This window comes from Tenebrio molitor, chromosome 2, assembly GCF_963966145.1.
Source record: "Tenebrio molitor chromosome 2, icTenMoli1.1, whole genome shotgun sequence".
Classification (NCBI taxonomy): domain Eukaryota; kingdom Metazoa; phylum Arthropoda; class Insecta; order Coleoptera; family Tenebrionidae; genus Tenebrio; species Tenebrio molitor.
Window position 1 is genome coordinate 18,911,105 of NC_091047.1, and position 19,129 is coordinate 18,930,233.

General features: G+C 36.4%; 2 protein-coding genes across 9 annotated transcripts in view; one reads left to right on the forward strand and one right to left on the reverse strand.

Annotated features, from left to right (window-relative positions):
• Positions 1 to 1,110: 1,110 nt before the first annotated feature.
• SIDL (SIDL trafficking protein particle complex subunit 10) lies at positions 1,111 to 8,565 on the forward strand. Its single transcript, XM_069037457.1, has 13 exons — positions 1,111 to 1,398; positions 1,452 to 1,669; positions 1,720 to 1,906; positions 1,959 to 2,161; positions 2,213 to 2,491; positions 2,550 to 2,756; positions 4,410 to 4,595; positions 4,880 to 5,620; positions 5,675 to 5,935; positions 6,940 to 7,323; positions 7,380 to 7,541; positions 7,591 to 7,909; positions 7,962 to 8,565. Exons 1-13 carry the CDS (start codon positions 1,341 to 1,343, stop codon positions 8,084 to 8,086), a joined length of 3,330 nt encoding a protein of 1,109 aa, XP_068893558.1. The 5' UTR covers positions 1,111 to 1,340; the 3' UTR covers positions 8,087 to 8,565.
• A 43-nt stretch (positions 8,566 to 8,608) lies between these two features.
• The window catches only part of ERR (estrogen-related receptor), a 39,166-nt gene continuing 28,645 nt past the window's right edge, over positions 8,609 to 19,129 (reverse strand). For 7 of the 8 annotated variants that reach the window (XM_069037465.1, XM_069037464.1, XM_069037467.1 and 4 more), the window contains 5 exons: positions 17,579 to 17,705; positions 16,831 to 17,058; positions 9,709 to 10,052; positions 9,486 to 9,658; positions 9,194 to 9,430 (listed from right to left, as the gene is read on the reverse strand). In XM_069037465.1, the coding sequence (XP_068893566.1) occupies positions 9,268 to 9,430; positions 9,486 to 9,658; positions 9,709 to 10,052; positions 16,831 to 17,058; positions 17,579 to 17,705 (1,035 nt within the window). In that variant the 3' untranslated portion in view covers positions 9,194 to 9,267. Of the gene's footprint in view, positions 9,431 to 9,485; positions 9,659 to 9,708; positions 10,053 to 16,830; positions 17,059 to 17,578; positions 17,706 to 19,129 lie in introns of all 8 variants that reach the window. The other variant, XM_069037463.1, reaches the window with a different exon arrangement.

Here is a 19,129-nt window from a genome sequence, read left to right on the forward strand (position 1 = left end):
AACTAAAAAATTAGTCAAATCGAGTTCGCGCAGAGCAAGCAACTTTGAAAGTCAAAGTCACTAGCTTTAGCTTTACTACCAACAGAAAATCAGATTTTCATGGCTTGCTTAGATGCACATTTATATGAAATTGAGTGTATATTCGTTTAATAGGACTATCCTCTACATAATGTAAAAACTTTGATAACAATACTTATATGTAATAACTACCGGGTGATCAAGAAGGACTGTTTAAGTTGGCAGTACAATTAAGAAAATTTTTTCATTCGGTTATTTATAACACTGCAACCGGATATGTTTTGTTGGTTTATTTGACAAATATCTGATGTAGGTATAGCATTAACAACGACAAGCCATCAACAACCGAAAGTTACTCCTGTTATACGATTTAAAATACAATTCAGTGTTACCAACTTAAACAGTCCTATTTGATCACCCCGTAGATACAGTTAAAACTTATTCCGTAGTTGATTAATAGTAGTTTATTTGACGAGTTTCTGTGTAAATTGGGCCAAAAAAGGCCCAATTTATACACGAACGAGTTGAATACAACGTTTTTTTGTTCGACGAGCCCCTTAAAGGCTCCAAATCGCTTAAAACCTTTAAAATTAGCTTGACGTTTCGTTCTGACAAGTTGTGACATTTATCAAAATCCGTTCACATATAATAGGATAAAATTCTCAAATTCTGACAGTGTCAAACAAAAAAAAAACATTGTGGTGAAACTTGTGGTTGAGGTTGACGACACAAAAATAAATTCGAACATATTATTACATAGAATGCAGTAATACCGAAATGCAATCCGTGTTCCTTTCATGATCAATTTATACACGGATGTCTTCCAACAAAAAAAAATCCATCCATAAACGACGAACAATATTTGAAATGCAACTATCGCAACTATTCCCACTGCTAACCCCGCGTAGTTGATAATAATTTTAAAAAACGATTAATCCCGTTCAAATTACTTCACGTTAACGTTTAGTTAATTTTATTAAACTATTATTTACTTTATATTTATAATTATTATAATTATTTATGACGATTTTGCCCTTTGGTTAGAGATCATTTCCATTTTTTGTAGAGTTCAAGTTGGTTACATTGCTAGGCTAATAATATGACAGAAACAGAAATGACAACACGTTTTGGGGTGTTTAATCATCTGTCAAAATCATATTGATGGTATTTACTTTTGCTGTCTGCGCTCAAACATTAATGATATATTATGAAAATCACGAAGACATTAGACAGACTAAGAAACAAGTGAAAAATTTACGATATACAGTAATTTTTGACAATGACCTTTTTCCTACCTCCTGGTTAAAATTCAAATTCCAATCATGAATGGTACAGCAACTGAAGAAGGGTCAACGATTGACAGGCGACCGCTAATTACATGTAGGTGCCCCTTATTAGTCCAATTCTATTCAAAATTGCTGTTCTATTAATAGGCGCAGGCGAATTGGAAGTGTTTTCGACAATAGAAGACAACCTATTTCAAGCCCTTCCCCAAGATTCTTGCGAATGGAGGCGAGCCCAAGGGCGTCCCGTGCGCTCCGTTCACATAGGAGCAAACTTCGCCCCTTTTAGCGCCGCCTCTTTACCCAAGGGAAATCAATGGGACCTCATTCGGAGACCATTATTTCATATTTATTGGACAGAATGCACAGTAGTTGTTCAAAACCATTTTAGGAGCTTTGATTTGACACGCTTTTGCAGGACGTCGACTTGTACAAGACATCTGTTCGAGATGATATTGAAAACTGGTTAAAGGAACTTTCATCTAAAGAGATACCTGACTTTTTGATTGTTGTTGTTGAAAATTACGATGGAAAGCGTACCAACAAGCTTCTTCCAAGGACCACCGTGTTGGATAAAATTAGAACAGATTTTGCTCCCAAACAAGGTAGAACGATCAGAATTTTTTTTTTTGTACATTACATTTTGTTTGTTTGAAGGTGATCGTTGTATATCTGTGATAAATCCCGGAAAAGTAGAGGCGCGCTCGGCAGACTCGTGGCGCGGTTTGGTCAGTCGCATACGACACTTGCTGCTGGTGGCTTACGCCAGAGCAGTGTCGCGCCTAGAAGATCACGTTAGACAACAACGTGAAAGAAGAAATGAAGTTGGTTGGAATTTTATGCAATACTTTCAGCTCCAAGTACTAGCAAATAATTCTAAAATTGTTTGATGTGTATGTGACGATTTTCAGGAGGAATTGGCGCACGTTTTAGAAATGTTAGGATTACATGAAGAAGCTTTGGTGCAATATGATGAATTAGATGCTCTCTTTTCCCAGTTTGTAGTTAACGGAATTACAGGCGAGTCAATTAATTGGCTGGGTGATTTCCAGAAACCTTTAGAACAGTGGCACGGTCTCAAATTAAATAACTCATCGGTGCTCTCTGACTCCCCATCTCTATTAGAATTAAGAGCATACTTGTTTTCAAAGCAGGCTCAAATGTTGCTTCGAGCCAATAAAGTGTGGGAAGTAAGTTGCTACAGGTGTTGGACTCTACAAGATGTAGTAATTTGTGTTTTTGTCACAGATGGCGTCAAGATGTTTGCCATTTCTCCATTTGACCACCAGAGAATTAACCGTGTTAGAAATTAATTCTTCACCTGGTGCTGTTTCATGTTGGTTGTTCTTAGCTTGCATGGAAGTATTGCAGGTTTGTGACAAGTATAACAATGCTGACTCTGTTGAAGATTATTCGCTGCATACTGCATCTCTGTGGGCCTACGCAAGCCAAAAGGTAAGTAACTGACATGTAGTTTTAATCAGGAATTAATTTTGTGAGTGTTAATTGAAACAAAATGTTTGGATTTTCAAAATTAACAAATCAGTAGGCACAGTTTTATATTATTTTTTTAGTTTATGTATTCATTATTAATAACTGCCGCTTAAAAATCGAAACATTTTACAAAAAATGTTTGTATGAACAGTGCACTGAAATCAGATTATCTTAAAAAATTAGAAAACGTTTTTAATTTAAGAGGCTCTGGTTTACACGGTCAGTGATAAAGAAAATTGACAGTTGTGACTTAGAACTAAGTAATATAAATTAGATTTTCAAGCTGACCTCAAATTTTAGTAGATACTTTGCCAGCAGGGGGCGTTGCTTGGAGTCGCTCACAAGGTTGGTAGTACTGAGATACGTTTAGGAGGTTGTCTCGTTCCTATTTAAAACAATATTTTGAGTTTTTTCCCCCGCAAGAGTTACTCGTGACGTCATAATGCACTAAACTTTTAGGTGTTCCCTCACTAGAATAAAACCCAAAAAACCACCCAGTAAACCCTACGGAACCTTAGGTTCTATTCGAACACTCAGAAGTTCTGGGTTGATTTTACGTCACGAGTTACAATTTTCTTTTGATTGACATTTTATTGACATTGGCCCTAATTAAGCAGGCAAACATTTTTAATTTGTGACCAGCCGGAAATTTCAAAATGACCTTGACGACTGTACACACGCGGCCACCCAAAAGTGCACGATTTTATATCTCTTGTCTCGGGTGTTTTTTTAAATTTCACCTCATAGTAGGCGTTGAAGGGTCGATTGTGAACGCACTATGCAGGTTACGGATGACCGATCAGCTGTTTAAATCTTACGTTAGTTTACGCTTAAAAAAACAAGCACACGGATATGTCATTGTTTAATTGACAGTTTCCTAAAAAAATTAAAAGTTGACATTGCTAAATTAGAAGAGAATTGGTCTTTGGCTGCTGTTCTAATTCTGAATCGGACGGGGCCAGAAAAATAATTATAGGAGGAACATTAGCCATAAATAAATGAGCCATATACTTCTCCAAGATGACAACATTGTACGTAAATTACCAAGTTAGTATAATAGGGATTTTAAATATTACCAACAGCCTGTCAATCTGACAGGGCGGATGTCAAGTGAACGGATAATACAACTATTCCGAGAACGTTTTGACAGATGATTTCTGTTTAGATTATTTTGTTTTTCATAGCGTGGACTCCTATGGAAAATTTTATTGATCGCATGATATTGGGTGATTCAAAATGATTGTGGATAAGTATGGCAACTATGTACGAAAATTTATGTGGCAACTGTGTGGGTAGGATAGAGTTGACATTTCTTTGACAGTTCATAGTGGCGCAATTTTGAAAATTGTCAAGTCAACGTGCAATTGTACAAAAAAATTAAATGCACCCATATGAACTGTCAGAGAAAAGTCAACTCTATCCTACCCACACAGTTGCCATACTTATCCACAATCATTTTGAATTATTACCCAATATTTCTTTGTAATGCAAAAGAGAAAAATGATATAAAGCAATAACTGTTTTAGAAGGCCTTTCTTTTTTTTTTCCTAAATACGAAACGAAATTAACGAGCAGCGATGGCGTCAATTTTTTCAACAACAGAACATTTTTTAGTTACGAGATTTGGGTGACTTGTGTGGATTGATGCCGGGCGGCGCCCCCACCTCCGAACAGTTGCACATCGTGGTGGGACTGTCAGCAGGGATGGGTGACAATCCCGGTTCGCCTGACTGTCCATCTCCCACCGACAAGCTAAAAGAAGCTCTTTGTTCACAAGAAGCTTTCAACAAGACCTACTTAGTACGTATACTCGGACATAATACCGGGTGACTTTTAATAATTGAAATTATTTTTGTTCGGTTGGCAACACACTTACGATTTTATGTTGGTACATTTGCTGTTAAATTCAATTATGACAGTTCAAAAGTCAAAATAAATCAAATGGTATTTATCGCGATTTATTAATTTGCAAAAATTTTAACCTAGAAAGTGAATCAACAGACAACACTAAATTCGTCTCAATCATTAAGTCACCCGGTGCCCGGTAGGTTTCCTTTAATGGTGATGTATTTTTTTGTCACCAGGAATTGGCAGAACTGGCAATGTGTACGTACAAACACATCGGTCGTCTTCGTTCGGCGCGATTGGTCGGTCGCGAAGTCGCCTCGTTTTACATCCTCCTCGGTGAAACCCAGACCGCCGCGGCTTTCCTGAGCGACGCGGTTCGAACGTTCGAGCAAGACAAGTGGCACGAATTGGCCGCGCAGACGCAAATCGAACTGGCCGAGTGCCACAAAAAAGCCGACGACGTGAAGAAGTTCATCAAAACGAGTGCTTGCGTGGCCGCAGCTTTAGAGATAGATACCCTGATCCGGTGGACTTACTTCGACGAGATGAGGAAGTGTCTGCAGTCTCTCGACAAACCTCTGGTAGTGCCTTTCAACGATATTATAAAAATAACTAGTGTAGCCTTAAAAAACGAGGCTGTCATATTGCAAGATAGCGTCATCAACGTGGAACTGGCGATCGAGTCTAACTTCCCGCGTGAAATTTTATGCACCAGCGTCGTAATATCCGTCGAAGTGGAGACGAAAGACAACAGGAAGAATGAAAAGTACTGTAAAAGTCGCACGGTCACGAGCAGAGATCTGAAACCGCGCGACCCTCTCCTGCAGCGGCTGCAAATCCACCGTCACTTGGACCACAAGCAGGACAAACAGTTGGCAAGCGCCAGCGTTGTTTGCAAGCACCCCGAACACAAGCGGAAGGACAGCGTCGCGCCGCCCAAGAGCGACTTCAGTTGTTGCCTTCAAGTCAACAACTTGGTGAGCGGTTTTACTCGCGGACCACAGCGAAGTCAATCCACTTTTCAATTTCAGCCTCTGGTCGTGACGCCCGGAGTGAACGTGATAAAACTGAGCAAGCAAGCCAACACCATCGGCAAGTATTACTTGGGACAAGTGGCTATTCACATGAAGAACCTGCACCTGATTTCTCAAATGTTGTCACCTCGGCTGGCGTTCGAAATCAAAGAGGAGGCTCCACTGGTGAGACTGCATAAAACGGACGCGCCATTGTTGTCGGGATTCGAACAAATCATGAATTTGATCGTCACCATCGGGAGCTACACAGTCGAACCAGTAAGTCTGAACAACTTGGTCACAACAAAGGAGAAAATGCTCTATTTTACGATCGACTACCAATTGTTGAGAAAAAGACGTGATCCAAATTAATTGGGTATAAAATTGGCCGCCAGGGGCACTTCGTAGTGACTTGTTACTGGCTTTGACTTGTTACAAAGCCAGTACTTGTTATAAATATTTGTAACATCGTAGTTGGCTACATTTTTGCAGTGGCTTCTCGTGTCGTTTTTAGATAGGTACTATTGACTAGCAAAAAAAAAACTGGTACATAGTGTTGCTTTAGACACTTCCAAAACTCACAATCAAAAATGTGAGTTTTGGAAGTGTCAATAGTAACATACTGTACCAGTTTTTTTTTGCTATCCGATTGTACTTGTGGATCTCTTGGGTTGAGTCTGGGCACTAGAAAAGACAGTTTTACTAATAAAAGATTACAGTCGATCGCATCGTTCACAAAGTTAAACATAAAACAGCGATAGAATTTTAAGCCCTGAACGGAATAAATTGACAAAACATCGCTCCGAGAAAAACCTCTCTCAGGATAAAAACCAAACGACTTAAAATGCAGGAACTTCAGAAATTTTCTTTGTGTTTTTTCAATTTTAAGGCAGTTATATGACCAAACAATGCAACCATAGTCTAAGTCTGGACCTCGCAAATGAAAAATATACAGAAAAGCACACGCCAGTGTTGGAAATATTTACAGTTGCGGATAACAATCTTACACTTGAGTGATGAACTGATGAAGATATTATCGAGTCGTAACGATCCGTAAAAGCTAACTTCTGATCAAAAGTAACGCTTAAGTTTTTAACAACAAAAAGACGCTGCAAGTCAGAGTCAACAATTTTGTACTCTTCAACTTGTTTGTATATTTCCAAGAAAATGTCATCAGCATTACATTATATCGGAACGTGGTCTGTAGAATCGATATTTTCGTAAAAAGTTTCAAGTCGGTATGTTATATAAAAGGCGTTCAAAATCAACTTTTCCATTTTCAGAAGTCAAAGATAAAGCTGACGGCATCGCGGGGATTGACGTTCCAAACGAGAGCCGACGAGGCGCTGACCTCCTCCTTGGAGATCGAGGTCGGGGAGAAAGCACCCTTCAGCAGCACCAGAATGCCACTTCGAGTGTTGGCAGATCTGCACACGAAAGATCACCAAGTATCCATTGGCTGTCCTTGGACGACCAAGCCCATAGTGGTCAAGCTGAGTTTCACACCTCCTCTGACGACAACATGGCGATTGCATACAGTACAACACAAAAAATTCGTACAGATCAACGTCACAGGACAGTGCGAAAAAGACATATACGTAGAAAAACCGGAGCTGAGCGTGGGCGACGTTTGCAAAATTTTGGATCGGAATTCCAAGTCTAGTCAAGTGAGTCGAGTCGAGTCTGTTACGGTGTTGTGTCATCGCACCGTGATTATTTTCAGGTGGTTCCCAACGGTGGAGGTCTGTCGTACATGTGGGAGCTCTTAATAACACCGAGCGCGCAATCGCCAACGATCAAAGGCGACTTCTCGGTATTTTACAGTTTCGACGGGGTCGGCGGCAGAAAATTGTACAAATACTACTTCGACATCAACGAGTACCAGGTCTGTCGGAGTTAGCGCTTCGGCTCGAGACTAACCGCGGTTGTTGCAGACGCTGTACGTGTTGGAAGCCGGCGTGGAGCCCACCAAAGGCAGCGAGTTTTGCCGTGACGGCGCCCTCTGCCACCTCCACTTGAAGATCCGGAGCGTGGGTCAGTCACTCGAACAAAACAACCAAGCCAAGTCAGTGATGTACGAGGTTCTGGCGGAACAAAGCGTGTGGGCCGTGTGCGGCAGAACCGCCGGAGTCGTCTGCTTCGATTCGGACTCCGAGCCGCAAACCGTGGTGTTGGACGTGATGCCGCTGACGAGCGGACACTTGCCGCTGCCGTTGGTCCGCATCTCCAAGTACATTCCCGCGGAAGCTTCAGGTGAGTTGAGAGAACTTGAGAGGTGGCGTGTGAAGTGAGATTTTTTCCGCAGATAAGACGGGCAAAGCCGACAGCCATCCCAGGTTGGAACCTTTCAGCGCCGGACAGGTCTACAACAACAGCAAAGGGAAGCAAGTTCACGTCATCGCGGCTGTCAGCGATGGTCATGTCACATAGTCTGGGGGTTTTACTCGTTTGGATGTTGTTGTTAGACGGTTAGATTTACCTATGGCTAGAATTTTCAAATTTCAGGTTGTTTCTTACGGTTTTGACTGATTTTGTGCCAATTTGATTTACTTGCCCGCTCTGATATTGTCACGTCTTGCAAACACGCAGTTTGTCTAGACTTTTAGCTCTCAAATTTACACCAACCACTACTTACTTCCCGGCTCAAAATTAGTTGCGGCAACATAAACTACTACTACTATTGTTAATCTTCAATATTCAAATACGCCGACTTTCACCAAAAGTTCCATTACTATGTGCAGTATGTTCAAAGTTACGAAATACATGTAATTAAATTAAGACATTTTGGGTAGGAGTTGATATAGGTTTATCTATTTTTTTTATGTAATTATTTCCGTTATACTGTATATTATTGGTGTAAATATTTATCTTTATTTGTAAGAAATAAACGTATATTTATTATTTGTTAACTGTCTATTTATTGCTATAAATTCACATCAAAAATATAGTAAATAAACAACAAGGTCTTTATTGACAACATTCTTTTACTTAAAACAATAATAATCTGTTGTTACATTTGAGATGATTGTTATTCCTGGGTTCTGTAACAAAATTTTCTCGTGATAAACCTATAAGTACATTAAAATTGTGCTAAAATGTTACTGGCATGTTAAAAATTAACCTGCGTCGCATCGATAATATTAGAAACGTCAGAATAAAATCTGTTAATAATCACATTGATCTTTTTATTATTCACTACAGTATGAAATTAAGCAATCAATGTGCTCATAATATCTAACTGAACCGATATACAGTATAAATAAAAATATATTTGTGAGGTAAAAGTCAAAAACTTAATCGACAATACATAAACAATAAATTTATGCATCCAAATTAAAGCGAGATGATAAAACATAAACTTCTACTAATTCGGCAATATGTACAGTAACTAACCGTAGCTAAATTAAAAAGGAATCTACTTTTCTCTTTCTCTATCACTGGTTCTAAAATTATGCTTAATACCTAAATGACGGATGACAATATTAGTTTTTTTTCAGTTGCGAGAAAGTCGATTCGAACGGTGCGACTGATTTTCAGGGGGAAGAAAAAAAAAACGAAACGATCGATTTTCTCGCAAATTATTTCTAGATGGCAGTTTTTTAACGGGAAGGCTACCGACAGTAGGCTTCCAACATTTCCAAGAAAAGTTTGTTCATCGGTACTAACTCTTGTTGGTGGACGTCGGACCAAAACCTCCGCACGACTTGATCGGCTTGTCTCAGCGCCGGCATGCACAGAAGTAACTGTTGAATTTGATGTAAGACACCTGTCGGCCTGCCAAACGAAATTCGAATATTACTCGTGTCATCCATTTCGTGCAAAGTAATACCTCAAAATGCCTACAGTATCTGACAATGCCGACAGAATAGAATCCCTAAATTTTTTTAAAGAGTGAGATTCGTCCAACCGCACGTCAGAATTTGCAAGAACAAGCGCTTTTAAGAGGTAGTATTCTTCTTTTAAAATCGATAAATTATCTAATCTTTCAACAACATGGCAACACTGGAAAAATAGTATGATCAACTCTTTCCATCGTCGCAGCGTGCACTCACCGTTTGGTACAACTCGATGGCCCCGCAGTCTCGCGACTGTTTCTCGTCCAACGTGAAATCCGCGGCGAATTTCAGTCGGGCCAGTTGTATTAATGGCACGCTCCTATATGCTAATGTTAGTGTAAGTATTTCGGCCCACGTGCTTTGCAACAGCCTCATCTGATCGTTGAGGGACAGATCCGTGAAACCGGGGATTTGCTTCGCCCAACCGATTATTCCCACTAGTTCTCTGTCGTACAGGTCGCTGAGTATGGAAAGGGTCCGATGTTTTGAATTCTCTAGAGCTGTGTTGATTTCTAAGCAGTCGGGCTCGCACACCGCTAACGCGTCCAGCATTTTTATATCTAAAACAAATTCAAATAAACAAATTAACTATATTATATATTTAAACGGAGTTTTATAGTTTTAAGTACGTTATAGACGCAAAATTATTATACGTCAGAAAAAGTTATATGGGAGGGTTGTGTTCCACAGTTTGTTTATGATCAAACGTTACAAACAAAATACAGATCAAGAAAAAGAAATATATGTACGACTTAGTTCTCCCTAGTTCCGCTTCATAAGCTACATCATATTCTCCCTGTCGTCACAACTGTTCTTAGCTATTTTTCTCCATTGTTCTCTATCCTGTGACGCTTTATTCCAGTCCGTTACGCCTAGCATTCTTACGCCTGCTGTCACTGCTTCCAACTATTTCTTCTTCTGTCTTCCCCTCCTCCATTTCTCTCCTTTCCCCCATAGTAGCGTTCTCTTCACATGTCTATGCTCTGGTATCCTACCGATATGTCCCAGCCACCTTTTTCTTTGTGCCTTTATATGTTGCACTGTACTGCTGCGTTTGTATAGATAGATCTTTTATCTCCTTATTTGTTTTTCGTCTCCATTTTCCATCTTCGGTTTTTGTTCCTTTAAATATTTTCCTCACCATCTTCCTCTCCCAAACTTCACACCCGTATACCACCGTCGGCCTCACTACTGTCCTGTATATTTTTATTTTCGTTGTTCTAGAGATTTCTCTTGACTTTAGCATTCTGTTTAATGAGCCCGTTGCTTTGCTTCCCTTACTCATTCTTTTATCTATCTCCAGCTCTTTTTCATTATCGCAGGAAACTTTTACTCCTATTTTTTCAAAATGCTTCACCCTCTCAAAGTTATAGATTTTTGTTTCTGTCTTGAATCTGCTGTATTGTTCATCGACTGTTGTTTCTTCTTGTTTCATTACATACTTGGTTTTATCTTCGTCTACTTTCAGTTCGTAACCCCTCGCCGCTTTTTCCATTTTGAAACTAAATAATTTTTCTGTTTCCTTTTTTGACCTTGTTATCAGTGCTACCTCATCTGCGTAGGTAAAATTACTTGTTGTTTTTCGGTACTCGCCTATTAAGGTATCATGCAAGAGACTTAGTTTGTTTCTAATTATTCTTGTCAGCACTTTATACGTCACGTCGGGCAGGAATATCCCTCTGCAATTTTTGGAGTTTGTGCTATCCCCGTTTTTTTGGGATGGGACACATATTATCGAGTTTTCCATTGCTCTGGCATTCGTTCTTCTTGCCAAATTCCGAGCTCATTCCGTTATTTACTTTTCCTCCTGCGTATTTTAATATTTCTGCTGGTACACATTTCTCTCTTGTATTCTTATTTTTTTTTTATTTTTTTTTTTTGAGTTCTATCTCTTACTCTGTTGGTTCCTGTACTACTTCATATTCGTTCCACTTGTTCTTTCTATCAATTCTTCGTTCTTCTTTCTCAGGTATGTCAATGTTTTCTGTGGAATCTCTCTAGATTTCCGTGCAACCTGGTGAAAGTTCCTTATTTCTTTATTTTTGTAATTTTCTTCTATTGATTTCAGTTTCTTGATAGCATGCTTGTTTCGCTCTCTTCCTTATTACATATTTGATATCTTTTTTGTTTTTCATCTGTCTATTGAGGAGCATCAATCTTGCTCGGTTCCGTTCTTCTAGTAGTCTTTTGCACTTGTCCGTGAACCTATCCTTATTTCCCTTGGGACTTTCAGTTCTTACATCTCCTGAAAACTTTTCTTCATCACTTTTTCTATCTGATCCCATTATTTCTTAATATCTTCATCCTGGGGTTTTATTTCAAGTTTCTTGTCGACCTCTTCTTATATTTTCTGCATTATTTCGTTTTTGTGAAGTTCCTCCGTGTGCATGTGGCCCACGTTCGCATCCGCTCCTCTGAAACTTCTTTAATATACTTGTGTAGTATATTTTCTATTAAGAGATGGTCTCTATTTGATTTATTGTTTCTGGTGAGGTCTCTCGAATGATGTGCTTTTGGTTTCATGTTACACATTTTCTTATTGAAATCGGAACACCCCGAAGCCGTGAAACGATTTTAAATTGTCCGTTGCAACAATTTAGTCTGAGAGTGCGATGGATCTGGGTCAAAGGAAAGCACAAAAATGGAGAGGAACGCTGCTGTCGAAAGACCTTATTCTGCGATATACTGCTGACCTACCACTCATCAAATAGCCCGTGTTGTGGGCAATCTGTTTCTCATTTATGAAACGGAGTTCTTTACCATTTGAAGTTACACGTTAAGCGGCGACGATCGTCAACCCTTTCTTGAGGCGTCAGCAATCTTTGACAGCTTTTGACATAAAGCATATCTAATATCTTTAATTTTATCGTTGCATACAGAAAAGAAATGTTTTTATATTGGGTGATTCAAAATGATTGTGGATGAGTATGGCAACTATGTACAAAAATTTATGTGGTAACTGTGTGGGTGGGGTATAGTTGACATTTTTATGACATTTCATATGCGTGCATTTGATTTTATTTTAATACCATTGCACATTGACTTGACAATTTTCAAAATTGCGCGACTATGAACTGTAGAAGAAATGTCAACTCTATCCTACCTACAGAGTTGCCACATTTATCCACAATCATTTCGAATCAATATTTCAATAAAATCGGTTGACGGCTTCAAGGTGTTTCGACTTGAATGAAAATATACAGCGTGAACATAAACTTTGGAACAAAATTCATAATAGCATTATGTGACGTTTTTAGGAAAATCGCTCGGATTTTTGCGCATTGACGTCATCACCAAATTTTTTAAATGACAACCCGCAACGAAAAAAATTGGTATGTACCGTCGATGGACAAATAAAACTGGGACAAAAATGACAGTCACATAAGTCAAAATTTACAAATTTGCATCGTTTAATTACGGCTTTATCACAAATAGGTTAAGTTTAGTATGACATATTATATAGAGACTGACAAATATATTGACAATTCAATGGTCTGATTTACATTGATTAAATTTTAAGTGTCCCAGTTTTATTTGTCCACCGACCGTACCTTACATAACAATTTTTTTGAGAAAATGACACATTTTACTTCAAAAATTTAATTTTTAACGTAAATTTTTTGTATATGGGTTTATTTAAAATAGAAGATTTATTTTAATATACCAAACAATTTAGAACATTTACGGGAGAGAATTGAGCGCAGTGTACAAAATGTCGGTGAGAGCCAAATGGTTGGCAGGGCACAATTTCCACATTTGCATTAAAGTATTGTTAACCTTAGATGTTTGTTTGAGGTCAATTAAAATTTTTAGATCAAAAATTAAGAATAAAAGTTTGTTATTTTCTCAAAAAAATTGTTATGTAAGGTACCAATTTTTTTCATACATCGTTTAGGTAGTAGGAAGGTCTATCAGAAAGAGAAGAAAAAAGTGGGGGACGTCATTGCGCAAAAACCAATGACGTTATTTATGTCACAGGATGGCATTTTTTTTAAATCAACGTGTCCGAGCGATGTTCTTAAAAACATCACATAATGCTATTATGAATTTTGTTCCAAACTTATGTTCACATTGTATATCTTGATGGATAATATTCGGAAAACACCTAATTCAAATACTCATCAAATTTTAATTTTTTAAACGCAAGACATCGAAAACTCATTAAAAAAATGTCAAGAGCGGTTATAAAAAATAAAATCATTGAAGACGTGTGACACAGCTTTTATTATTATAGACATAAACCATAGACTAAGATTTATATAACCTAATTTTAAATTTACAAATTACAGTGCTCTACTGGACCGTGGCTACAGGGGAAAGTACGGTCAAATGTTAGTAACGGTGATTCATTCATATAGTAACCAAAATAATTTAAAACTTGCTGAAACTGTTGAAATATATCCATACCTTTTTTGTTGTTGGATGACTCAAGTTAAGTCACACGTTTTCAAATCTTTTGCTTTTTGAAAATGCTCTCGACCATAAATTCTTTGGAACATATGGTATAAAAATAAAAATAAAAAAAATGTCTCTTGCTTGGCGCTTTGGTTTATGTAATATTATTTCTAATTTATTAATTATTTCTTGCAATAATGAGCGCGGTAGTAGGTAACACGTTGTACAGTCCATCCATTATATCAAATTCAAAGCCGGCCAAAATGTAGTTTACTTAATGCATGATTGAACTTTTGCTGAGATTGTACGCACAATCTAAGTAAAATGTGAAACAAAGGTTATGAGACCTTCGGTAATAATAATTTCTTTGCTCATAGAAGAACTGTTTTACATTATCAACACAAAAAATGATTAATAATGAGATATGGAAGAGTAGTTCGGCCTGTTTTGCATCACTCGGCTAACGCCTCGTGCTTAAAATTTCGGTCTCATACCTGAAAAGTGATGACAGCACTCATACCGAAAATTACAATTTTCATATTTGTTAACTTATTTCTTTTCAAATAGTAAATTTTCATCTGCCTACTTAAATAAAGCAGACAATTATAATCTAGTTAGCCAAGACAGTAAAAGACCCACATACTACTCAATTTTTGGTGGTAAACAACAGTCTCGTTTCAAATTTCACAACAAATATAATTTCAAATTTGTTTGATTCAAAACAGGTTCAAGGCTTTTTCGCTTCCAGGAACAACATCGAGCGTGAACTTCACTGTATAATGATTGCGGTCGCAATGAAATGCAGAAACAAAACAGGAATTTCTTTCCTTATAGAATTCAATAACACGATCTTCAATACGAGAAAAACACATGACGCTTTCAACAAGTTTCTTTATGTAATAATAACTAAACGTGCTTGGCTAACGAGAGTTTTTGTAATTACGTAAGCTTCAACTGATGACTTGCCAATTGAATTATTAATTATTAAAATTGACGATAATTTTATATAAAAAACCATATTTGTTCAATACAACTCTTTTCAACCGCAAGAGAACAGGTTTGTACAATATGTGATTTCCTAAACATACAAAACAGTTTTAAAGTTTTGCAATTTACTTCTTTTTGGGAAAGCTGAAGTAGCAAAAAAAAAGATAAATGTTTCTATCAACCACTTGCAAATAATCTTGGTAAACTTTTCCATGTTTTTTTAGGTCATCTTATTTGCAAGATTTTATTTTTAGAATACAATTTACCTGTTACCTAACAGTTTCAGGAACAATAAAAATACAATAAAAAATGTGTACATTTTGTACAGTAAAAAAATTTAAAGACATAAAATTGCTCTAACGTTATAAAATAATAACACATTCACATTCGATTAATAACTGCACTGAAAGGTAAGTTGTTAAGGCTTATTTTCGGTATAAACTATATCAATAATAATAGGCAATTAATTTAAACAAAAATAAATTCATACATATGTTGAAATTTTACGTTTTTCTGTTGACACATTTCTAAGCGGTTTAGTAAAGATGGGTTCTTTCATTACACGTAACTAGCGTATACATAAAAAAAATCACTTGTTTTGGACCAATTATCTGTTAACTCATTAGTTTTCAGATAGTTATCGACAATTAGAATGACGTAAACTCAATCAGCGATTTTTACGTAAATGCGTCGTTTTTTAAAACGTCAATACGCTGTAAATTATAATTAAATTAATGTTTCTTTAGGCAGTTTTTTTGACTGACATAATAAAAATTAAATAGCTTTTTATGTTATTACACTCGGGATGAAAAGATGCAATTTATCCCTTATCACATAATACATATTTATGCATTAAGGGAGATATGAACATGATTTTTCCCTGAGATTGACGTGGTTATAAACCGAAGGGAAAAACATGAATATCTCCCGTGGTGCATACGATATTTTATTTTTTAGTGTCTGTACTTAAAAATTAAAACTTGCTTAAAAATATTTTGCAGGGAAGATTGCGTGAATATATGGTTGCTATGGTTTGGTTTTCTTGAGTTTGTTATAAACAATGTGGAGGGCGAAAAAATTTGAAATATTCCAAGGGAGTTACGAGTTGTTTTTCATAATGTGTATCTATGACGAAAAGAAACAATATTGTGTTACTAAAAAAATCAAATAAAAGCTTTTCAAACTTAGAGCAACAGAGTGAGCACACTTGCCGCTACTAAAGTTGCGTCTTATAAGGAATGAATTTTATTAGCGCTGGTTGAGTATAGAATTTGCGTCTTGAAGAAGGAATTTCGGTGGTGATTTTGAGCTTGTTTCCTATTTATTGACAAAAAAATTTTGGGAGAAAAAACTACGGGTAATTAAATTACGATTTTTTGGTACATCTGGTTACTACCAATTACTCAAAATGTTTTTTGCAGGATCTGTATATAATGAGCAGCTTTACTCCCTGATTGTATGGAGTAAAGTGGCTCCTTTTTTCCCTTGGGCAAAAAAAACAGCCAACTCAAGCTTTTAATCAACTTTTTTTCTCTTGGGCAAAAAAGCATAGCGAATTCAACTTTTATGATATCTACATATTTATTTCATATATATTTTTTTTAACTCGAATTTTTAACTGTCAACTTAACCTAACAGTTAAAAATAATTTACAAATTTTCTGCTTTTTTCAATTAAAATCGTTGGGTCGTGCAAAAAAGTGTATACATATGCATCTCGGGCCACAAACTGCACTTCGGGTAAAAATCAGGCACTTCACTCCCTCGGTGCATAATCTATTATTTTGACAATTTGACAATTTTTCGAATTGTCAATTTGACATTTTTTACTTTTACTCCCAAGGAAGACTTTCGACCCTAAAATGAGGGAGGAAGTACGTACTTTCTACCGAAGCAGTAGAAAAAAAAAATCTTTTTGGTGATATGTATTAACATAATTTAATAATCAGAAAATTACCTTCTAATTGCAGCATTGGTCTCTGAGCCGATACAACTTGAACTTGATATGGACTATCTGGATTCCTTCTATATTTCTGCCTACCCCCTCTGACTCTGTCTAATCGCACACCTTCCTTCAACATACCAGATCTTAAACACTTTCGAAATCTACATGCCTGACATGCTTTTCTCCTTCTCTTGTTTATTTCACATTCTCCAGATGCTGGACATGTATATTCTATATTACCTGAAAGTTTTCAAAATTTAGAATCATTTTTAACAATTCAGTATCAATTCACACAGTTAGCCACCACGTTATAAGTCTTTAAAAAAATACTTTCGGATTTATAACGCACGTCTTACTGTCAGCGCGAAATTTATTACAAAATATTTACGATAACATGAAGAGACCAGTGGCTTTGTGCTTGCAGCAGAACGGACATCACTTTCAACAATTCCTTTAATTATTATTAAACATTTTATTAAAGGTTTGTAAGTACAAAATAAACTTTCATCTTCTTAAATGTTTCTAACTTCAAAATTCACAAAACGCAAACCTTGCGAAGTTACGACGTACGTTTACGAATATAAAATGTGTGGCATAGCTAACTTCGATGAATTTTTTTTAGATATCTTAAGAGTACAAAAATAAATTAATAAAATATTTTAAAAAAGCTGCATTGTGATGAAAAATTAAACTTAATATACTTTATCTTATTTGGCTTTTGAATTATAACGCTGCAATTTCAAACAGACATTTCATTTACCTTGTATTGTCCGTTTAAAAAAAGCTTTACATGCTTCGCACGAAGCTACACCATAATGGAAACCTGAGGCAACATCACCACAAACAAGACATAATCTTCTAGGAGAGTCTTCTTCTTTCATTTCATCCTGAAACCAAAACAAAAACTCATACAATTGTCACGGCACTCGACGGAGACTGTTAGCATTTTAATTTTTTTTCTTTTCAAAAACAAACAACAATTGCCACTGTTACCGTTTCCTGCTAAACCGGATACAAAAAAAAATGATATAATAATTTATTACCTCTAACCACCTACTCAAAGAATAAAAAATGTATCGTATTCAATTTATTCCATCGGGTATTTACATATCGAATACATGCATGCTATTATGTAGTCTAGACCACATTTGTCATCATGTTTCAATCCTCCAGTTGTTAGTAAAAATATTAGATGCCAACTGATACAGCTCCCACAAAAATATCTCATTTTCGGTTCATTTTCGATTGAAAAGCACAACAATCGATCACCAAGTCGTTTTCAACTTTAACTTTATTTGTGCTTTCGCAAGGTTTTCTTTGATACCTACATCAACTTTACAAAAATATCTACGCCAATTATATTCTGTATCTAATAATATGTAGTGTGATTTTTGCAATTTTTATTATTATATTTTTTCTACGGCTTTAATAGTTTTATATTATACATACTCTGTCGTTCTTTACACGTTTTTAAGGTTTTATTCTGAGCTGTAATATAACCTGTTGAATGATTATCATCGACTATCTGTACTAGTGAAATTGGGTTGCAAATTCAAAGAGTCCGTAGGACGAGTTGAAAGTGCTACTCCGGTTTCACGAGTTATATCATCGATTATTAATTACATCACGAGTTTATATTTGATGAGAGAATATAATGAATGAATGAATGAGGAACATTTAAATTAATAAACAGATGCAACCAGATTTTGATAAAACTTACTGATTGCTTTCTTATATCATTGACGTCTTTCCAACGATTAGTACACATTTTTCTTCTTATAATCGCGCTATTTGAGGAAACATTTTTAGCAGTTAAATTTGAAAAATGTCGTTACCGTTAGGCGATGGATTTTTTTGTTTTATATCATCGCTGTGTTACCCTGTTATAGCCAATTAAAATACATTTATTTTTTAGTAACACGATATTGTTTCTTTTCGTCATAGATACACATTATGAAAAACAACACATATCTTCCTTTGGATTTTTTTTTCGCCCTCCCCCTTGTTTACAAAAAACTCATGAGAACCGAACTATAGCAACCATATATTCACGCAATCTTCCCTGCAAAATAATTTTTAACGAAGTTTTAACTTTTAAGTACAGACACTAAAAAATAAAATATTGTATGCACCACGGGAGATATTCCTGTTTTTCCCCTCAGTTTATAACCACGTCAATCTCAGGGAAAAATCATGTTCATATCTCCCTTAATGTCTAAATATCTATTTCGTACATCCATTAATTTACAATAGGTATCAATTGTGACAACGAAGTCTTTCATATTTAACAGTTTTTTTAATAAAATTTTTA